This window comes from Wasmannia auropunctata, unplaced genomic scaffold, assembly GCF_000956235.1.
Source record: "Wasmannia auropunctata unplaced genomic scaffold, wasmannia.A_1.0 LD336106.1, whole genome shotgun sequence".
NCBI lineage: Eukaryota > Metazoa > Arthropoda > Insecta > Hymenoptera > Formicidae > Wasmannia > Wasmannia auropunctata.
The window spans coordinates 7,481,702-7,500,547 of NW_012026784.1; the positions used below are offsets into that span (position 1 = coordinate 7,481,702).

Here is an 18,846-nt window from a genome sequence, read left to right on the forward strand (position 1 = left end):
TCAGTTAAATTATATTAAAATTATACATTTGCTTACATGTGTGTGCATTATAATTTCTATAAGACATCCCTTACAAAATCACTTTTTATATTTTTATTAGCGTTATCATTTTTTTAGTAAAGTACCACTGGAAATCGTAATAAAAAAATTTAAGAATTAATTGTCATAATCTCGTTATTATACTCGTAAAAGTAACTTCGTTAATTTTAATTCGTGATTTTATGAAGAGATGTATGCGAATTAAGTTTCTTCCTCTAAAAAGTGTGTAAAAAAAGTGAGAGAGAAAAAAGTCATATTGCACGTTTTATGCATTCACATTTTACAAATAGCGAGCACGTCAGAACATGTCACTGCGTTAACAGCGACAGCTTTGTACAGATAAATAACAGCACATTTTAAAACAATTCCCACGTGAGAGGCCCTGCACTCGCGCTCTCGTATGCACCCGTGCAGACCGTGCATCGGATCGCGTTGCGCGCGCCAGCCACACTTATGACGCGCGCATACGCACGCACATACACATGTCGGCACGCAATGTTTGCCCTTCTCTGTCAGATGATCCTCTATTGCACGCCTTTGTGCTTTACCGCTGCTACAGTCGATGCGCGCTAACAATCAGTCTTTTTTCATCGATGGTCGCGCCGTTCGCGTCGCGACAAAAATTAATTGTACATACCGCTCGTAACATTTTATCATTAGAATTTTACATGCCATTATTACAGTGTAAATAAGGCAACATCCACATGGCGCATCTTTTTGTAAAATAATAATAAAGACGAAAAATAAAATAATTATAAATTGGATTTTTTTTCTTAATTTATAAAAAATCGCAGAATATTCTTGTAAAAGGCTCTCTTGTAAAAAGTATTTATATAATAAAGGATATAATTATATACCAATTGAAAATAAATATATCGGCTGCTTGGTCGCAAATTGCCCAAACCACTTCCGATATTATCTTCACAGGATGTAGCCCAAATTAAATAAGCGACTACGGTGCATGGGGTATATCCTGCAGACGGCGTGAATTCCCACACATCAACAGGTCTCAGGAGGGCCGAGGACCTCCCCACCTTTGGGGTACCCAATATCCCACTCCGGGACGCACTTTTCCCCACTCTTATACGGGTGCATCGGCATGCGGTCTTCGAAATCGAAAACAGTTACCCTCAATATCCCAAGCGGGACGTCCATCGGTGAAGATGGACTTCCCTACATATCGCTTCAGAATTTCGGAGACGCACGTTAACATAAGACCGACACTCTGACGGACGGCCAAAAATTTTTTATATATTTATTTATTTAAAACAAGCATCATACATCAGGTTCATACATTGGTGACAATAGTTTTCGTATTCACGTGCTTGAGAAGTACTTGGCTGTTATAAAAAATAAAAAGAAAAAAAAGAGTTTTAGTGTTCTTTAGTGCGAACTGTTCAACTTTGACTTACCATACTGTGAATGTGTACGCAAGTAAATCAATCGGGATAATTCTCACGAATTAATTGCAAGTAATTAATTGCAATAAGTGCATTCGCGCGCCAGCATAGAAGTCACGATGGTCAAGAACTCTGCTTAATGGTGGATTATCGGAACGACAAAATGTTGGGCAGCGAGGAGGAACTCGAGCCTCAAACACATTCGGGAATGACGAAAGCGGAATTGAGGAGGGTAATGAATGTGTCAGAAATTAATTATTCCATTGCATAAAAAATTTTCATACCAAAAATTTATATATTGATACGTTCTAAATGAAGAGAACTAATGGAATATCATACACACACACACACACACACACACATTGTAAATAACTGATAAAACTTAATCTGATTATTTCAGAGCAACAAACCGATTATGGAAAAACGGCGACGCGCTCGAATTAATCAGTATCTCGATGAGCTAAAGAATTACATCCTCGTTAGTGAAAAAGATGTAAGTTATATTTAATTTTTTTTAATAAGCTAGAAGTTTCTGCATCGGTCAATATCGATTAAAAATAGCTAGTTAATTGAAGCTACTTCGACATGAAAATTAACATTTGTCTTTTAATATTTTAAATGCGATTGAATTACTCGGTCAAGCAGTAAGACTCATGATGAACAACGGCATCAGCAAAATGCTCAAATGATAGCACGAGATTGCATGCCAGTCAGTGCACGCATGATTTTTATTTGCACGCGTGAGATCCACATTGCTGGCGCCTTGTTAAAACATGTCGTAGAAAAACGTGACTTCTCCGCTGTTTATCTAGAGACGTGATCCGCTTTATGAAAGATAACATTAAAAAATGTGCTACTTGTGATCGCGCTCTGAAGGACACTAAGGAAACACAGCATTTTTGCACGTTATTTACAGTATTGTTATTTTGAGTATTATTATCCTAATTATTTTCCTCGACTTTATCTGGCCACGTGCTAAAATTAATTCTAATACTTTATCCAAGGTAGAAAAAAAATTTAGTTTTTTGTTAAAAATATTGAATTTCAAATTGTATAAAATATTCAACATAATATTTTTTCAAGCCGAAATACTGTGTAGTTCTGTCTACCTAACGTAAAAAAAAAATGTAATTTTTGTTACGGTAATACGAGACTCCGTGATATATAGGACTGACTAATCATTGTGTCGGTAGCGGAAGTTGTCATAACGGATGTATATTGAATGTATTTGATCAGGTTGTCCACTGTGGACCCCTTTTTCCGTCGGCATCCTCTGCGGACAGGATCCGTTTTAGACTGGAGGATTGGAGGAACGAGAGGAAGTGGGGGTAGAAAGGTTTTGTTTTAGTATTTTAGATGTCTCCTCGTGGGAAACAGATGGAACTGGATCCTTATACATTCGCGGTGTAATCTGTGTCCCACAGATTTTACAATGGCATTCTTTGATCACAAACTGGTCAAAAGAAAAAGTAAAGAAATCTCTATTTAAAAAGACCTCCAATTTGAAACGCGCCCATTTGAAATTGACATGTTAACACACGTGACTTTCGAAATCACTTTCCTCATTTCTCAATACTCTTGAATCAGTTGGTAGCAATTTGAAATGTAGCGAAATGTTAGATTAAATCCGACTATAAAAATATATTGACGTATATAAAAATTAGCTTAAAAAGCAAAAGAAGAAAACTATAAAATAAATGAACTTTGCACAGTGAAGTAAAAGAACGAATTGGTTATCAATTGATTAAGATTTATCGTTTTTTTTTTTTTTTTTTTACGGATCAAAGATTCTCCGCCGCATAACACAATCCGTTGAGGTTGATTTCTCAAGGGACGTATAACGAGACAAGACGCTCTCACCATTCTTTCTCTTCACTCTCGTCCAGATGACTTCCGCTACCTGCTCGCTCCAGTGTGTCCGTCCCGTTCGTCCGAAACGCCCCCCGCGTGTTCGTGGGAACCTCGAAATAATTATTACGAAGAAAAAGAATCTCATCTCGGGTTGCAGCCTCTTTTGTTGACCGTATCATCTTTAAGGATCCAGCTCCGGTCCGCGACGACGGTGCGGATCGGCGAAAAAAGGGGGAGATGCGCAACGCCTCTGCTTTCTTTTTTTTGTCAGTCCTTTAACAGGTGCCACTTCTCCGCTCTTGAGTCTGAGGGTGTCAAATTCACTCGCGGGAAAATCGATATCTACGATGTTTCTCTCATCCCACGCAATATTACTCTCGTTACATTTTTACGAGTAATTTATTTTCGTATTGGCATACGGCTGGTTTTACATTTCAATTTTATATTGCATTTCTCAAAAGTCAAAGTGCTTAAAAGGCAAAGTTCTACCGAGTCGCAAGACATTTATACGATTCCGTGTATAATTCCTGTCTCGACGACTCCCACGCTCATTCTTTAGGTGATCGCAAATTTACCATAAAAATGCGAACATTGGGATGATCCGACAGGATAAGGTTCAAAGAATTGAGTGGATACAATAGACCCTTGAAAAAGAGGACCATACAACTATTGAAGTATTGGTGGTTAAAGGGCTGATGGGAATTTCTACAGCATAAGCTGGATTCGGGAAAGGTCACGTTCATCAGGATAGGTGAAAAACCGCTTCGTGATGTTTTCGAGAATCGAATCGTTTCCCACGATTGAATCGATAGCTCATAAATAGCAAGTATTTAAAAGTAATTTTATTTAGTAACGTTATTTATATACTAACGAAATCTAAAAATAAAATAATAAATTAGTTTATATATGTACGATTCTTTCGCTTGTCAATGGATTATTTTGTAATGGTACGTTTGCGAGAGGTAAACATCCTCGAGCAATTCACGCGTGACTTGGATGAAATGAGTTAACGATCTATTGCATGCAATTTAATAAAAAAATCTAGGAGAATGTAAGAGCTAAGCGTCCTTAAGCGCCCTTAGGCTGACTACGAAATGGGCTACATTAGCTACCGTAGTTGGTAGTCTGTTATTATGGTAGCAGTTCACATCAAGTCAATTATATGGGCGTGTCGCGTCATCATACATTTCTTCTCAACAGAGGATCGATGTTCGATCGAGGATCCTTTTTCTGACAAAAAGCCAATTCCCCGGGCGGTCTTAGTTACTGGCCCTCGAATAAGAAGAAATCCAATTTTGTCCCTTTTATCGCGTATATGACCCTTTACCTTTACCGCCGAGTAACTTCCGTAGATAACGCAGAGTCCTTTCAACACCGATGCACGTTACGCTTTCTAACTTCTCGATTGGAAGGTCATTTAGGTCATTTCAGGGTCATTTTTCAAAAATCTAATTATGTTCGATAGATAATATAAAAATATGCGCAATTAATTTTTACATTGTTAATTATTATCAATTATTCATATCGATACTTTTACCATTTTTGCTTGTTACAGCCAACCAGACACTCGAAACTCGAGAAGGCCGATATCCTCGAAATGACGGTGAAGCATATACAAACGATGCAGCGGCAGCAATTGAGTACCGCCGTCGCCAACGATCCGGTGGTGCTAACGAAATTCCGTTCCGGATTTTCCGAATGTGCTACCGAAGTATCGCGATACATCAGCCGCCTCGAGAACGTCGACCCTGCCATCAAGCAACGATTGGTATCACACTTGAACAACTGCGTGAGCCATCTCCAGCAAATGGCGCCATTCTACAGTCAGTACGTGCCCTACATGCCGGAACGCCTCTACCCGGAGGTAAAGGTTGGTTTCCAGAGCGATTTCCAGAATGGGGATGAGAATAACAACGGTAGCGCGAGAATACAGATACCGAACGGGGTCCAATTGATTCCGAGTCGACTGCCGACGGGCGAATTGGCATTCCTGGTGCCGCAATCCGCCGGAATCTCGGCGAATTTTCCCTTCTTTCCACCGGCCACGGACGCATCTGCAAGAATCGGTCAATCGTCGGCTTTTACCGCGGTTCACCGGCCGCACACCCCGCTGCTGAGCCCTTCGACGTCCACGTCGAGTTACGGCGATGAGAGTCATCATTCGGAACATCCACGGGCAACGACGCCTAACCATCATCAGCCGCAACATCGATTCAAATTACCCGAGCAGAGCCCTGCGTCCTCAAAGAGCTTCTCGTCCTCGCCGGAGACCCAGAAACCGCAAATTAGCTCGACTAGCGACCGAAAGTCACCCGCAACGGCATTCTTGGAATCTAAGGCCGTGGACGATAATGTCGCAACCAAAAAAGACGTCGCGGAGAGTTTGGACAATGCCACTCATGCAAACGGTACTGCGATGCACAGTCTGCGACAACCGCTTTCCGTGATTACGGACAAGACTTACAATCGCGCCTCAAGTGGCTTGCTGCTCAAGAGAGACGGTCTTAGGAAACGTCATTCCGACGGGCTTTTGGCGATCTCGGATAAGAGACCGAGATATCAAGAACCCACTAGTTCGACCGCCTCGATGAGTAATACCGACGTGCTTAAAAGCACAAATGAGCCATCTCCCGCAATTCCTGGCCAAGATCTGCCAGGAAATCAGAATTGCCAGACATCGCGAAACTGTAATTCAAATTCCGAGAAGTTTCCAACGAGCCCAGCAGGTTCTTTTGCTGCTAATGGCGATATGTGGAGACCTTGGTGATCATTATTACTAAAAATAAATGATTAAAAATATTCCGAAATTGAACGATTACTTAGAAATATTTAGTACAAAGAAATAAATTAGATATATTTGGATGTATCTAAATACAACTTTCAAATTACAATTGATTGGCGTGCCATGAGAATATCATTTTATATATTTCATTGGCTAACGATTTGATTAAATCACGAATAATTAGAAAAATACAGAATTTTTGCGTGATATGTATTATGTATTTCTCCGTATTTTAAATTCTAGCAAGTTAAAGAATAGTTTAAAGATAAACAAGCTCATATCGATAGTAAGATGGTTTCGTGCCAAAGCGTGAAATTGATTATATATTTTCTGAGCAAGATTGTTAATGTACTTTAATGCATCGTTACGCTGCATCTTCGCCATTTCATAAAGACTCGTAAGCTTTAAATAGATTAAACAATATTCCATTAAGTCTGTCACAATGCGTAATATGTGAATACCCCTGTAAATATGCCCATTTATTATTTAATTAATTAAATATATAATTTTAATCAATATTATATGAGTGATGATTATTTTTCAATGATCTTTAACGATGGTCAGTATTGTCAATTAACACGTTCACTGCTTCGTGGATCTTGATATACTCCGCAAAAAAATAAATAAATTGAAAGTCGCATACACTATTTAAAATTAAGATAATTTTTTACAAATGTTTGTAATTAAATGAGCTCTCGATCCATGATATGAAGTAGAATTTTTTAAGTTTTGTTAGTTGCACTTTATTCGTATATTAATGCAACATATTAGAGTATCACAGCGGCGGCGGCTATCGTTCATGGCATTCAACGTGTTAAAATGATGTAACGAGTTTGTGATAAAAAAAAAAAATATAACGTTGAAATACAATGACTTTGAAAAAGATACAATGTTTATTACTTTATTTTTTATTATTCTTGCATGTACAATACATTCATCGGCAAAATAAATAAATTTACAGAATGCAAACCAATCTCATTGTAAGTGTTACAATTCTATCTCGCAAAAAAAGCTTGCTCCTACATATTCTACCAATATTCCACGATCTACCATATTCCACGATCTCGTAAAAGCACGGAAATTTTCCTCGTTGAGAGAGCCATCGGAGGCGCTTTACCCTTTTAAGGAGCGTTAAACGCGCTCCGATTCATAAACTGGAACTTATTCTTTCCTTTTTTGCCGATAAAGGAGCAAAAAGCTGTGGAGAATGAGAATTTCAACCACCTGTTACACCGCAAAACCACCCGCGTTCTCATCGACTGAATGCTTAAACTGATTTATCGACAGAAATCGCAAACTTTGTAAATTCCCTTAGTCTTATTCTTGGGGCGCACGTACTTGCGTCTTTTTTTTTTTAATTAAAAATTATTGGATACTGATACAGAGGTGATTAAACAATGTAGTCGATTACGCAACTGGAATGCATAACAAAAATATACCCGAAATTTATGAGGAATCCGAACGATTTAACAAATCATTGCAAATTTAACATTTGTTTTATCTGGCTGATTTAAATAGTCATAAATATGTAGTTGTCGCTGTGACGTAGTATTATTTACAACCAGTTTTAACGTATTGAAATACTGTACAAGTTCGAGCACTGACAGTGAGATGGCGGCACACATGTTTGAGATTAAAATTTTTTTATTCGAAAATGCAATTGTCAAAGAATGCCTGTAAAATTATGGATATTACGAATATTATCCATTCATTGCAAATATATCTAATTCGTTAGAAATTGCGACGTAAAATTAACGAAATTCCTAACATTTGTCAATCTATTTTATGTTGAAAGGAACAAATACAAGTAGAAACAAAAAAAAAGAGAGGTACGAATTTTTTTGTAGAGTATGTTGTATTATTGTATATATTTAGAACCAATATTAAATATCATTAAAATTGGCACAGTCAATTAGCGATAGTAAGATTTTTTGTTTAACTTCAAACACCAATGGAATTGCCCCATACGGGCAATGATTACTTTTATTTAAGAAGATTTTCATATCCCTTGTTAATATAAGAAAAATGGAATTAAAAAGAATCGTTGATTTTACAGTTTCTTTCTTCGATCCTTGTGTGACGGGGTACCGTCCTACGTTGTGCCGAGGCATCGAAGTCGCCGATTCGTCCGCTTAAATTCGGGTTTAATATCACACTCCGTTTCGCCCCTTTTCGATATTCACGCGCACAATGGGCCTCGATGTCGGTGTGTGTATATATAGATCCCGGTTGGTGAGTAACTCCCGTACGCTATATCACGAGTATAAATAATTACTCCGCCGCGCAGCAATTACTATAAGTTATGGCGCGGCCGCTACAATTTGCAATGTCAAGACATAAACACTGCTACCGCTTACATTTGAATACATTAAGACGATGGGAGCCTCTGATTGGACCGATGGGGGGAGTGGTGCGGTCCCGTATCGGTACGTGAGCTACGATCTGGTTGACGATTTTTATTGAGGAAACGATCATCTCGCGGGTCTCTCTCTTCCTCTCTTTTACTCTCTCTCTCTCTCTCTCTTTCTGGCAATCACTGTGCCGTTGCTATTGCCTGTACGGTTGCAGTCGCGAGTTTGTCGTTTGATGGATCCCCATTTCCCATTCCGTTCGCGAGCGCACGCTAAATCTGGATCTGCGTGATTTTCCATTGATGTTGAAGTATTTACGGGACGACAGTCGGGATAATCTGCTCTTCCACAGTTGTCTTACGATAATCCGCGGATCTTGTATTCGTGATAGATTGCACGATTACGGCACCCGATACGTACCTCGTCTTCAACGTCCCCAATTTGGACGCATTTTATCGCGAGAATGGAAGAATGATCCCAAGGATCATTCGTTCGCAACGCTGGACAATGAAGGGTCTTAATGCTTGCCCAATGGGACGGGTCCCTTGGACGTCGAGTTGACAGTCCAATTAAAGTAGAATAGCGGAGAAGCGAATGCTAATTTTTACCGAAAAAAAAATTGACGGTTTACCCCGCGCCGATTCGTGTAATAAATTTAATATTCCGAGTCGTTCGACACGAAGATATTGCGAAGTTAGAGACACCATGATTTACCATCGTTGCGGCAGATGATGTAAATGCATGGCGTGCAATGCTAAAGATCTATAAATCACACAAGGGACAACCGCGAATCTGCGATGGCGATGAGAGAGACCTAGCCGCGTGATCACAGCTCTATCCTCTCTATTACTATGGAATCAGATTCGAAACAAGCCTCGCAGACCAAACCGTGATCTTGCCAGCCGACTCATCGATCGGTCGAAAAAACGATCGTCGAAAGCCAACCGAGTGCACAGGCTGTTTCCGTTGCGGTATGCGACCAGACGCGAGTGCCTCCGGACGGCGGATATAGCAATCGCCGAGTGTTTTTCGCGTAGTTGTATTTCGATGGGCATCCGATCGCGAAAGAGAGAGGAAACGACGCCGGGTGCCAGCGCGCGAAGGGGTAAGGGGGGAGGCGGGGGTGGAGGCGGATGAGGCGGAGGTGGAGGAGGAGGTTCCGTCCGCGCGTATGTGCGGCCGCCAGGCCATTTGCCTCTGCGGTCTCTTGATTCCTAGCGACTAAATTTTCATCTGTACTCATTCAAGTTTTAATGTGTTTTTGCGGCATCAGTCATTCAAACTTAATCAACAACCGGTTACACGTCGGTGCGCGAGCGCGACCACACAGATTCGCGCGCCGTCGTCCGTACACGCGTACCGCGGGGCGGCCGCGTGGCGCGGCTCCGGCTGTGTACGTGTGCGGGCGCGACGGAATATTGGTCGGGCGCACTGTGACGAGAGCGTATTAATTATAACTCTGGTCAGAGGAACGTCAAGAGATGCTTTCGCAGATACCTACGATAAATTGTCGGTTTACCAGCAAATCTCATTTCCAAACCCCGCCATTTTTCCGCTCGTTTATCCACGCCCATCGGGAGAGCACCGCGCGCTACGGCGCGCTCGGACCAACGTCGCGGTATTCCCTTCCTTTCACGTGTATACACGTGTGTATATCCGGCCGCAGTGCGCGACTGTCGCGTGCACAAGAGTGCGATGACAGCGGAAGGGAGAGCGTTTTTACCCAATAAAGTTGGTGAGCGTAATAGGAATGTCGGCATTAACGAGTTCATTCGGCGCTTATCGGGCATTGCCGGCCTGCGACGTGTCATGATAAGGTTTTATTCATTTTGAAATCCATAGAATATCTTGCGTATGTTTTTCGTGCGATTATTAATCGCGTCAGAGCGCACCAGAAATTACCGCGTGACGTTAAAATAAATTACACGATTTTAAATAATATTAGACGCACCAAGTGGAAATTGATAGATTAATCTTACGAAAATCTCCTATATCTTAAAAAAATCTTCTGTAACATTATTCATGGTTGACCTTATAATAAATAAATTTCTCGAGGGGAAAAAAGTAACGCTTAATTTTTTAATGGCATTTAAATTCTAAATTTAAATTTTTTGAATTTATTGTAACATATTAAACGTAAACTACATTAAACTGCTTTATAGTATGGTCACTATCCTACAAAGGAAAAGGGAAAAAAAATTTATACCACGCAATTATAATTAACCAATTTTCAAACATTTTTTGTGAACCTCGGTTACGAAATTTTACGGGTATACGGTGCCGAATTAGCTAAGCGTAGCGGAGAAGTGTCGGTGCAAGTAGTCCGAGAGACATTTATTTGGTTGTCTCTGAAGCGGTCGGGAGTTCCGCGGAGAGCGTGCTACTGAGGGAGCGAGTAAGAGATACTGCGTTAGAACCCTAGTAGGAGGTAGTATATCCGATAAAGAAAGAAGCAACAGCGGTAGCAATCTCGAGTGGGATAGAGAGAAAGTCAGGGGATTGCCTAGCAAAAGAGAAAAAGAGAGGAAAAAACCGTAGGGGACACGGGAAGAAAGGGAGAAAGAAACGAAGATAAAGAGACTCGTTTACCACAAAACTCAAAAGAGGGACGAGGATGAGGGAAAGGTGTTGAAGCGTGACCAAGAGAAAGGAAGAGGAAGGGAAAGGAAAACAGAACGGGAACGTAAAGCGTGTGTGTGTGTGTGTGTGTGTGTGTGTGTGTGTGTGTGTATACACGCGGGCGTACACACTCGCGGGGCCGGCGTGCTCGTGGGCGATGGTGTGAATGAGAGAGGGGACTCGCGCCGAGTGGAAGAAGGACAGGTGCGAGGGGTCCGGAGAGCAGGAGAAGCGAGCATGTTTTATTAAGTGCGTCGCGCGGTGGAAAAAGCACGAGGCAATTTTCAGGTGCTAAAGCGGCCGCTGATAACGCGAGACCGCGTTTCAAACAGTCTGTTACACTTTTCAAGTCGTTATGCTCGCGCTGTTCGAGCGCGCACTTAGCTCGGGGGGTTTGATTGCGAATCTCGAGGAGCCAAAGATGGAAAATCGGCATTTGCCCCGGCCGCGGCCCGCACCCCTCTCCCCCCCCCCTCAGGTACTTGTTGCACATACGAATTTCCATTGTATACTTCGCGATACATTTTACAATAATACACTTGCTGGACATAACATTATACCGATAAACGAGAACTGATATTGTAAATATGATTTGCGCGACTCTCGCGCACACGTGCACATTTTGAAACAGAAATGTAATGCATCCGCGATGAAATTTACTTAAAACGATACATTTGTTAACCGTCGCTACATAAATTGTCATGTTACAATTTGACAGTTATCATGTATAAATTACTATGCTTATTTGAGCGCAGGTAAAATGTGAATGGACGAGATGACAATTCGCAGTTATAGCGGACGGCGGAAAGTGTTTTCTTTCACGGAAATCAATGCAAACATTTGCTCCGATTCTTAACGCGGGTGTGACGTGACTACCCCCCTCGGATATAGGTACGGTGGCATAGTCGGTATAGAGGAAAAGGATTATATACATCGTTAACGCGCGCTGATACGACGGAAGGCAAGCCATCTATTATTTCAGCCGTCAATGAGATGTGTCAGCGCTGACGGATGTACGTCACCCGCGGTGTTCGTCTGGCAGACGCGGCCGACTATCCCGCGAGGGAAAAAAATCCCGGAAAAGTGGAGGAGAGGCGTCGACAAAGTGAGAATTAATATTCAATCGCATTAACGAATCGTCGCTGGCGACGCCATCGTTATACCAGTGGCATACACATACCAAGAGGAACAAGGGGGGAGGGCGCCGTCTGACGCGGCGGATGGGAACACAGCGTCGTGCGGGGATCAGACAGAGAGCGAAAGAGAGACGCGGGGGGAGGAAGCGCCACTGGAACAAACCACCCCCCGCGTCGTTTCATCTCGCTCCGAGTGCGACGCCAAATGAAAATACCGAAGGACAATGGAAATACTAATGATTGATTGGATACGAAAAAGAATTATAATTGAAAAAAACGCGGAGCGCCAGCCAAAAAAAAAGCGGTGGTGCCGCAAGGGCGGGGGGAGGGAGGTGGGTGCGCGCGGGTACGAGGGAGAGAGGAGAGGAAAGGTAGTCGGAGGGAAAGAGAAGGCGAGCGAACTATTGGGAATAATATATCAATACCCATCGAACCCACGCATACGAATGCGACGGTTCGGCGAGAGGGTGCTTGCTCGGGGGTAAGGGGCGCCGGGGTTCGCTCGATCGGCGGGGGAAGGGGGGAGGGGGAGAGGGACGGGCACGAAGGGGTACGAGGGCGTTCGGAAAGAGTAAAAAATATTACACCCTCACATACTGGCGCCACGTCGCGGATGAAACGGGCACTGACCAATACCAATAACGGGCGGCACAAAAGAATGGCCGGTCGGTGTGCGAAAAACAGACCCACACAGCGCCCCGGCTCCTCGCTGCTTCGGTGGCATTATAGCTTTTCACGTACCCGGTGGCTCCTCGATACAACAGTGACCAACTCGTCGGACCGGTTCGTTTGAAGGAAATTTCGACGCGGTCATGCGACGCCACGACCAGCGAGGAAGCCCCGTGGAAAAATTAACCCTTGTAGTGCCGGGGCTTTTTTTGGCACGTTAAGTGCAGCCCTAGGGACGCAGAGAGAGAGAGAGAGAGAGAGAGAGAGTCCGCGCTCTTTTCTTTCGATTTTCGGATTTGGTATTTTTGCTTTCGTGGGCAAACTGCAGAGGAATGATGTGTTGTCGAGATTATCTCGATTGAAGCTATAGAAAATACGATACGGAAAATCCAATCGTTTTTACGCGATGTTTAACAGCACCTCCTTCGATATTGCTTGTTTATAAACGTAATGATCGTTAGGAAAATTTGCCATCTAAATTAAAAGTCTTATTACAAAATAAAATAGATATAATACGTACGGTCATTAAAAATAAAATAATGTGCCACTTAACGAATTGGCTTAGTTAGCCGGAAACATAATTTAATCAACCGCTATATCGTTTATTGATAGAATTTTAGATAAAGTATTCTAAAATTAATTGACCGAGATTGTACAGTTGAAATATGTTTTCGGTCTCTCGAAATAATACAGTTTTCTATAAATAATAATAGAAAAATTTTATTTGTTTAATAGTAATTTTGACGTAGGAACGATGTTGCGACTTTTTATTCTTTATCCTCTTGTTTCACGTAAAACGCGTGCGCGATATACAAGTAATTTATACCTCGATGCATAGTTATTAATGATTCGCGAAATTGTAGTATAACGTGAAAACGATTGGGGGATACTCGTCGATTCGACTCGAAACGCTACAAGATTCCTGGCACTCAACAACGTCGAAGCGTTCTCCATCTCGCCGGCCACCCGTGGACGGGTGACACCGGTCACCGGTCCACGCAGCTGTCTTGTTCGCTGACTTGTTCCGGGCAACCCTGTAGATGCCACGTAGCACGGGCACACGGTATGGGTGGGTACGAAGCGCGCGTTTAGCATTTGAAAAAAGCGCTGGCCGGGCGACCGCCTCTCGCCCGAATCTCCCATACACCCGCACAAACAAAAGGCTACATTTAGCATTAAAAAAGCACGCAGACCGGCGCTGCCCGTGCCGCGAGGAGGGTGAGGAGGAAGAATCAAGGGGGAAAGAGGGGGGAGGGAGGGAACCCGGTGGGTGAGATACGTGCAGACTGATGCCGGTTACTCTCATCTCCGCGGCCGTACGGCCGGACATGCGGTCCTCTTCCACGATGCGCACGCTCGCGCGCGGCCGCACGCACGCACGCACGCACGCACGCACGCACGCATATATACGCACGCGTTTTGGTCCGCGAAAAGTAGTGCGAGAGGGAGGTGAATAGATAGTGCGGATAGCGGTGAGAGATAGATAGGGACAGACAGAAAGAGAGAAAGAGAGAAAGAGAGAGAACGAGAGCGCGGGAGAGTTGGACAGAGGTGGCCGCGCGGAGCGTACCAGGCCACGAGGCCGGTGGTGCGAGGGCTTTGGATCGGGACAGAAGTGGTTGATGCATTGGGACAAACACATTTGGCATTAAAACAGCTCCGACACTATACGTAGTCTGCAGGAGCAACGTCCCACCGGTGGCGCGGCGCGGCAGCGACGGTGGCGGTGGACCGACGCGCGCGCGTGTGTTGCATGGACGGAAACGCGCGCGTTACGCGTTGCGTTTCTCTCTCTTCTTCCACCTCTTTTTCTTTCTCTCCCCCTCCTCTCTCTCTCTCTCCCTTCCTCTCTTTTTTCCCGTGGTCCATCGCTATTTCGCTTCCTATTCTCTTTCTGTCGGTACTCTCTTTCTGTCACCTTCCGCGCGTTGCGATCCGGGCGCGCGCGAAGCGTTGTACGCGGAGTAACACACGTCCGTGGTAGCTGCGCGCGTGTGCTTGTACCTATCAATCGTGTTCGGGGGCTGCATTTTTTCTCGTCCACCACGAGCGGGCCTCCGCGCCGGAACGTGAGGCGGAATGAAAATAGAAGTGCAGTAACGTCGATGAAAAAAAAAAAAAAAGTAAAAATGATCGGAGCCCCGGGCCGTGTGACGGCATTTCGACGACGGCCGCGACGGCGCGAGGACGCACCGCGCGATGCCGCGTTGATGCCGATTTGCGGATTGTCGGCGTCGCACCGATTTCTTTACGCGGAGACAGTTGGAACGCATGTTTGTCCTCTCTGTTTCGCAAAATGTTTATATATATAATACTTTTTACTGTGCCCTACGCGGACATCTCGACAGCCTATCGAAAAATGTTTTTTTCCTAAAAAATACGATTATGTGTTAGATCCGTTACATATATATCTTTGACGATTAAAAAAAAAGCGTAAAGAATTTAGCTAAATTGCTCAACGCATATGAATTAGACATCTACTGATCGCAATACTATATTATCCCATATGATGGCGGACAAGAAATACAATTATACATAGTGCGTATAGCGACAATTATATCTGTCGGAATGAGTTTACATAATGCGATACCGAAGCTTCGTACACAGCGGGCGAAAACGCTCGAGTTTAACTCACTTTATTTGTGGTATATTATAACAGCCACATAAATCACATGTAATTTATCCGTTACATATTACGTCATTTTATATCGAATTTGCGCGTTGATAATGTACCCAGGACGATCGAACGATGTACCTATATTTTTGCCGATCGTATAACCAACAGTTTCACCTTTCAAACTTCATCCTCCGCATTTCACCCCTCAATCTCTCGCTCGCACCTCGCCTTGATTATATTACGCGTAATTAGTATAACTCTAGAAGCATCAGGCGATAAAGTATTATCGAACGAAACGAAGAACGGCGTATCGGGGACTAGAGAGAAGGAGAAGAAGAAGAAGAAGAAGAGGAGGAGGAGGAGGAAGAGGTGGAGGAGGAGGAGGAGGAGGAGGAGGAGGAGGAGGAGGAAGAGGAGGAAAGGCAAAAGAGGAGCAACGAGGAGCAAGCAGGGAGCCTGTCCAGCTCTCTTCTCTCTCTACCTCCTCTTCGGATAATTAAAAATAATCCCCGCGGCCCTTTACTCCTTTTTCGCGGCTCATTAAATCGACCATAAATTATGCATCGAAAATTACGGGCAGGGCCACCGAATATCGGTACCAAGCGCGGGCCCCCGACCGGCATAATAAGCAATTTGTAATCAAGAGGCGTCGTACGGGTGTTATAGTTAGTAAGAAATCCAATGGAAGTCCCATCCCGTTCCGTCCCGTCCCATCCCCGTCCCGTCCCGTCCCATCCCGTCCCGTCCCGTCCGCGGACTGCCGGTCGAGGCAGGCGCGGAGCGGGGGCGAAGGCAGACGCGTAAAAAGAATTGCAAATTGCGAATTAGCATTATGTCCCGTCTACTCAAATCGTTATTATCCCCGACGAGTTCTGCGCCGCTTCGTCCTGAGCTTGCCCCCGGGGATGCGCTTTGTCGTGATACTCGGCGCAAATCGGATTCACGTCGCTTCGAGTACCGAGGCATCCGGTTAATACGGGCCAGGAACGGACGAAAATTAAATATCGCGCGTATCTGCGGTGCGTTCGCCCATGCCGCGCGCGCGCTACGCCGCGAAAAATAGCCAGTAAACCAGGAAGAAACCGCACGCGGTTCGCCGCGATGCCTCGCATCGACCGCACAAAGAATCTCCGTTTCCACGGCTCGACTATTTCTGATCTGCTAAGCAATTTTTCACGCGTGATAAAAATTGTTTTAGCGCAAAGAGGAACATTGGAAACGGTAATTATCATTTTTCTTTGTTTTTTTTATTCGGAAGATTTATTTAAGTTAAAATACATTTCCTTTGCAAAGACGATGACAAAATGTCGAGTTTTCTTTTTGCATAACTCAACGTAATTTATGATCTACGTGAAAAAAAGCTTATGCAAATTTTGTGTGTGTATGTGTGTGTCTGTGTAGAAAAAAACTCGTAAATGTAATTGTACAGCCTACGCTGTATTGTGCTTTTGTGTAAATCAGTAAGCGTATATCGGCAGATGAAGCGACGCTCTGTTATATGCACGTGTATCGCGCAGAATGTGCACATCGTGTATGAATGAATAAAATATAACGTAAATTTTTCTTTCACGTTAATTATTTTTTACATCATAGATAGTCAGCCTGTTATATAATGGCAAGTCTACCAAATATAATATTAATAAACAACTGAAAATATATAAAATAATTAGAAATATTACTAAATTAAAAAAAATCATACATTGTTACAAGTTTACCAGTTTGATAAATATGCAACCACTCATTATGTTAGAGTAATTGCATATTCAATAATTTTGAAAAATAGAATTTTGTAAAACGTCTTTATAAAGTGAAAAGTGTCTCAGAGTGATAAATGTTATATATTATATTAAAATAGCATATTTGTTTTATGAAGAGAGAAAGAGTTATTTCAGTTTTTCGAAAAAAAAAATACATATGATATGATGTGCTTTGATTTGACAATGCTTCGCATGCGATCATGACGCGAGTTTAGATTGTTAAAAAGACTGAGGAAAAGGGAAGAAGTCTAGAACCAGATGAAAAATCGCATTCCTGCCACATATTTTCGCGTTATGCGTATCAGATTAGTTAAACAAGATACAAATGCCGTACACGCGCGGCGGTTAATCGTACAGCGTTATATCGGAGGCATTATTCAATCTATCGGATCGATCATATGTATCCGCGCCTGATAAACGCGTAAACGTTATGAAAGCACTTTGGGTATTGATGTTTACTTTGAAAAACAGGATTAAAACGGGTATCGTGGAAATTCGGTTGATGGAGGAATCGGCGGCGGCCGTGTCTCGTTGGACCGAATTTAAATAGTGGCCAAACCATATTATTGTATTAATAAATGGAATTAGCGAAACAGTAAAGTGCTTTTAACGGGCGGTGTCTATCCTGACTTCTCTAATATGACAAATACACTACAGTACTCCGCCGGTTTCGGCGTTCTTGCATTCATTAAATGACGGTCGCAATGCGCCTCGCGGTTATTAATGGCAACGCGTCAGAATCAATTTTCATTTGTTGAATACTTATGTACGGCGCAATCCAATTTGCACTGTTCCCCGTGAAACCGTCCCGCGCCGTGCATTTTACCGTAATTGAAAGCCCTCGAATGCTTCTGACGCCTGAAAAAAAATACATGCATAAAGAAAAAAAGGCCAAATGTATATCGAGCAAGCTCATTTTTGCCAACGAAATGATTAGTTGTTGAAGATAACTCCTGAATAAATGTGTGTAGTAATTTCGCGAGACATTATTCGTTTGAGAGATACATTTTTTGCAATCATATATAAAGTAAATCTGGCACAGATTTTGTCGTTGGCAGAACATCGCAACGCATTTAATAATAATTCATTATAACGGTATGCCGATAAAAATTAATAAGTCGACTTTCGCAGAAGAAGATTCCAAGGATCAATTACGCCGTCGTCTTTCGAGATGATCAACTCTCGATAGTGTAGTTAAGAAAAGTTTCAAAAGTCGCTCCTCTATATAAACGAGATAGGTATAAATGAGAGGACGAATCTCGGGGCTCGATATTTCGTTGCCAAAGTTGCACAGTTGACAAAATGAAGCGGCGACGGTCGAGAATAATGCTCTTCCTTCGTAACCTCGGCAAGTCAGCGAAGCGGCCGAGGATCTCGAAGAAACCTAATTAACTCCGCGCTTTGGAATGAAATTATTTTTGCGCGGTCGCCGTGAAAAAAGAAAGAAAGAGGATGAGAAGAGCGAAAACGACGGGAGTAAAGACGACGTCGACGACGATGACGACGACGACGACGACGACGACGACGACGACGACGACGACGACGACGACGACGACGACGACGACGACGACGACGACGACGTATCTGAATGAACAATAAAATCGGGACAAAAAAATGCATACACC

The 18,846-nt window shown here is 43.0% G+C and overlaps 2 protein-coding genes across 4 annotated transcripts in view; one reads left to right on the forward strand and one right to left on the reverse strand.

The window, feature by feature from the left end:
* The window catches only part of LOC105455555, an 81,898-nt gene that overhangs the window by 10,963 nt on the left and 52,089 nt on the right, over positions 1 to 18,846 (reverse strand). Inside the window, exon 4 of one of the 3 annotated variants that reach the window (XM_011698960.1) lies at positions 17,480 to 18,079. The exons of the other annotated variants lie outside the window; for them this stretch is intronic. Within the exon in view, the coding sequence (XP_011697262.1) occupies positions 17,962 to 18,079 (118 nt within the window). The 3' untranslated portion in view covers positions 17,480 to 17,961. Of the gene's footprint in view, positions 1 to 17,479; positions 18,080 to 18,846 lie in introns of those variants that run through there. 3 annotated transcript variants of the gene reach the window in all.
* Positions 1,172 to 6,957, forward strand: LOC105455568 (protein deadpan-like). Its single transcript, XM_011698991.1, has 3 exons — positions 1,172 to 1,671; positions 1,840 to 1,932; positions 4,846 to 6,957. The coding sequence occupies exons 1-3, from the start codon at positions 1,579 to 1,581 to the stop codon at positions 6,055 to 6,057; spliced, it is 1,398 nt and encodes a 465-aa protein (XP_011697293.1). The 5' UTR covers positions 1,172 to 1,578; the 3' UTR covers positions 6,058 to 6,957.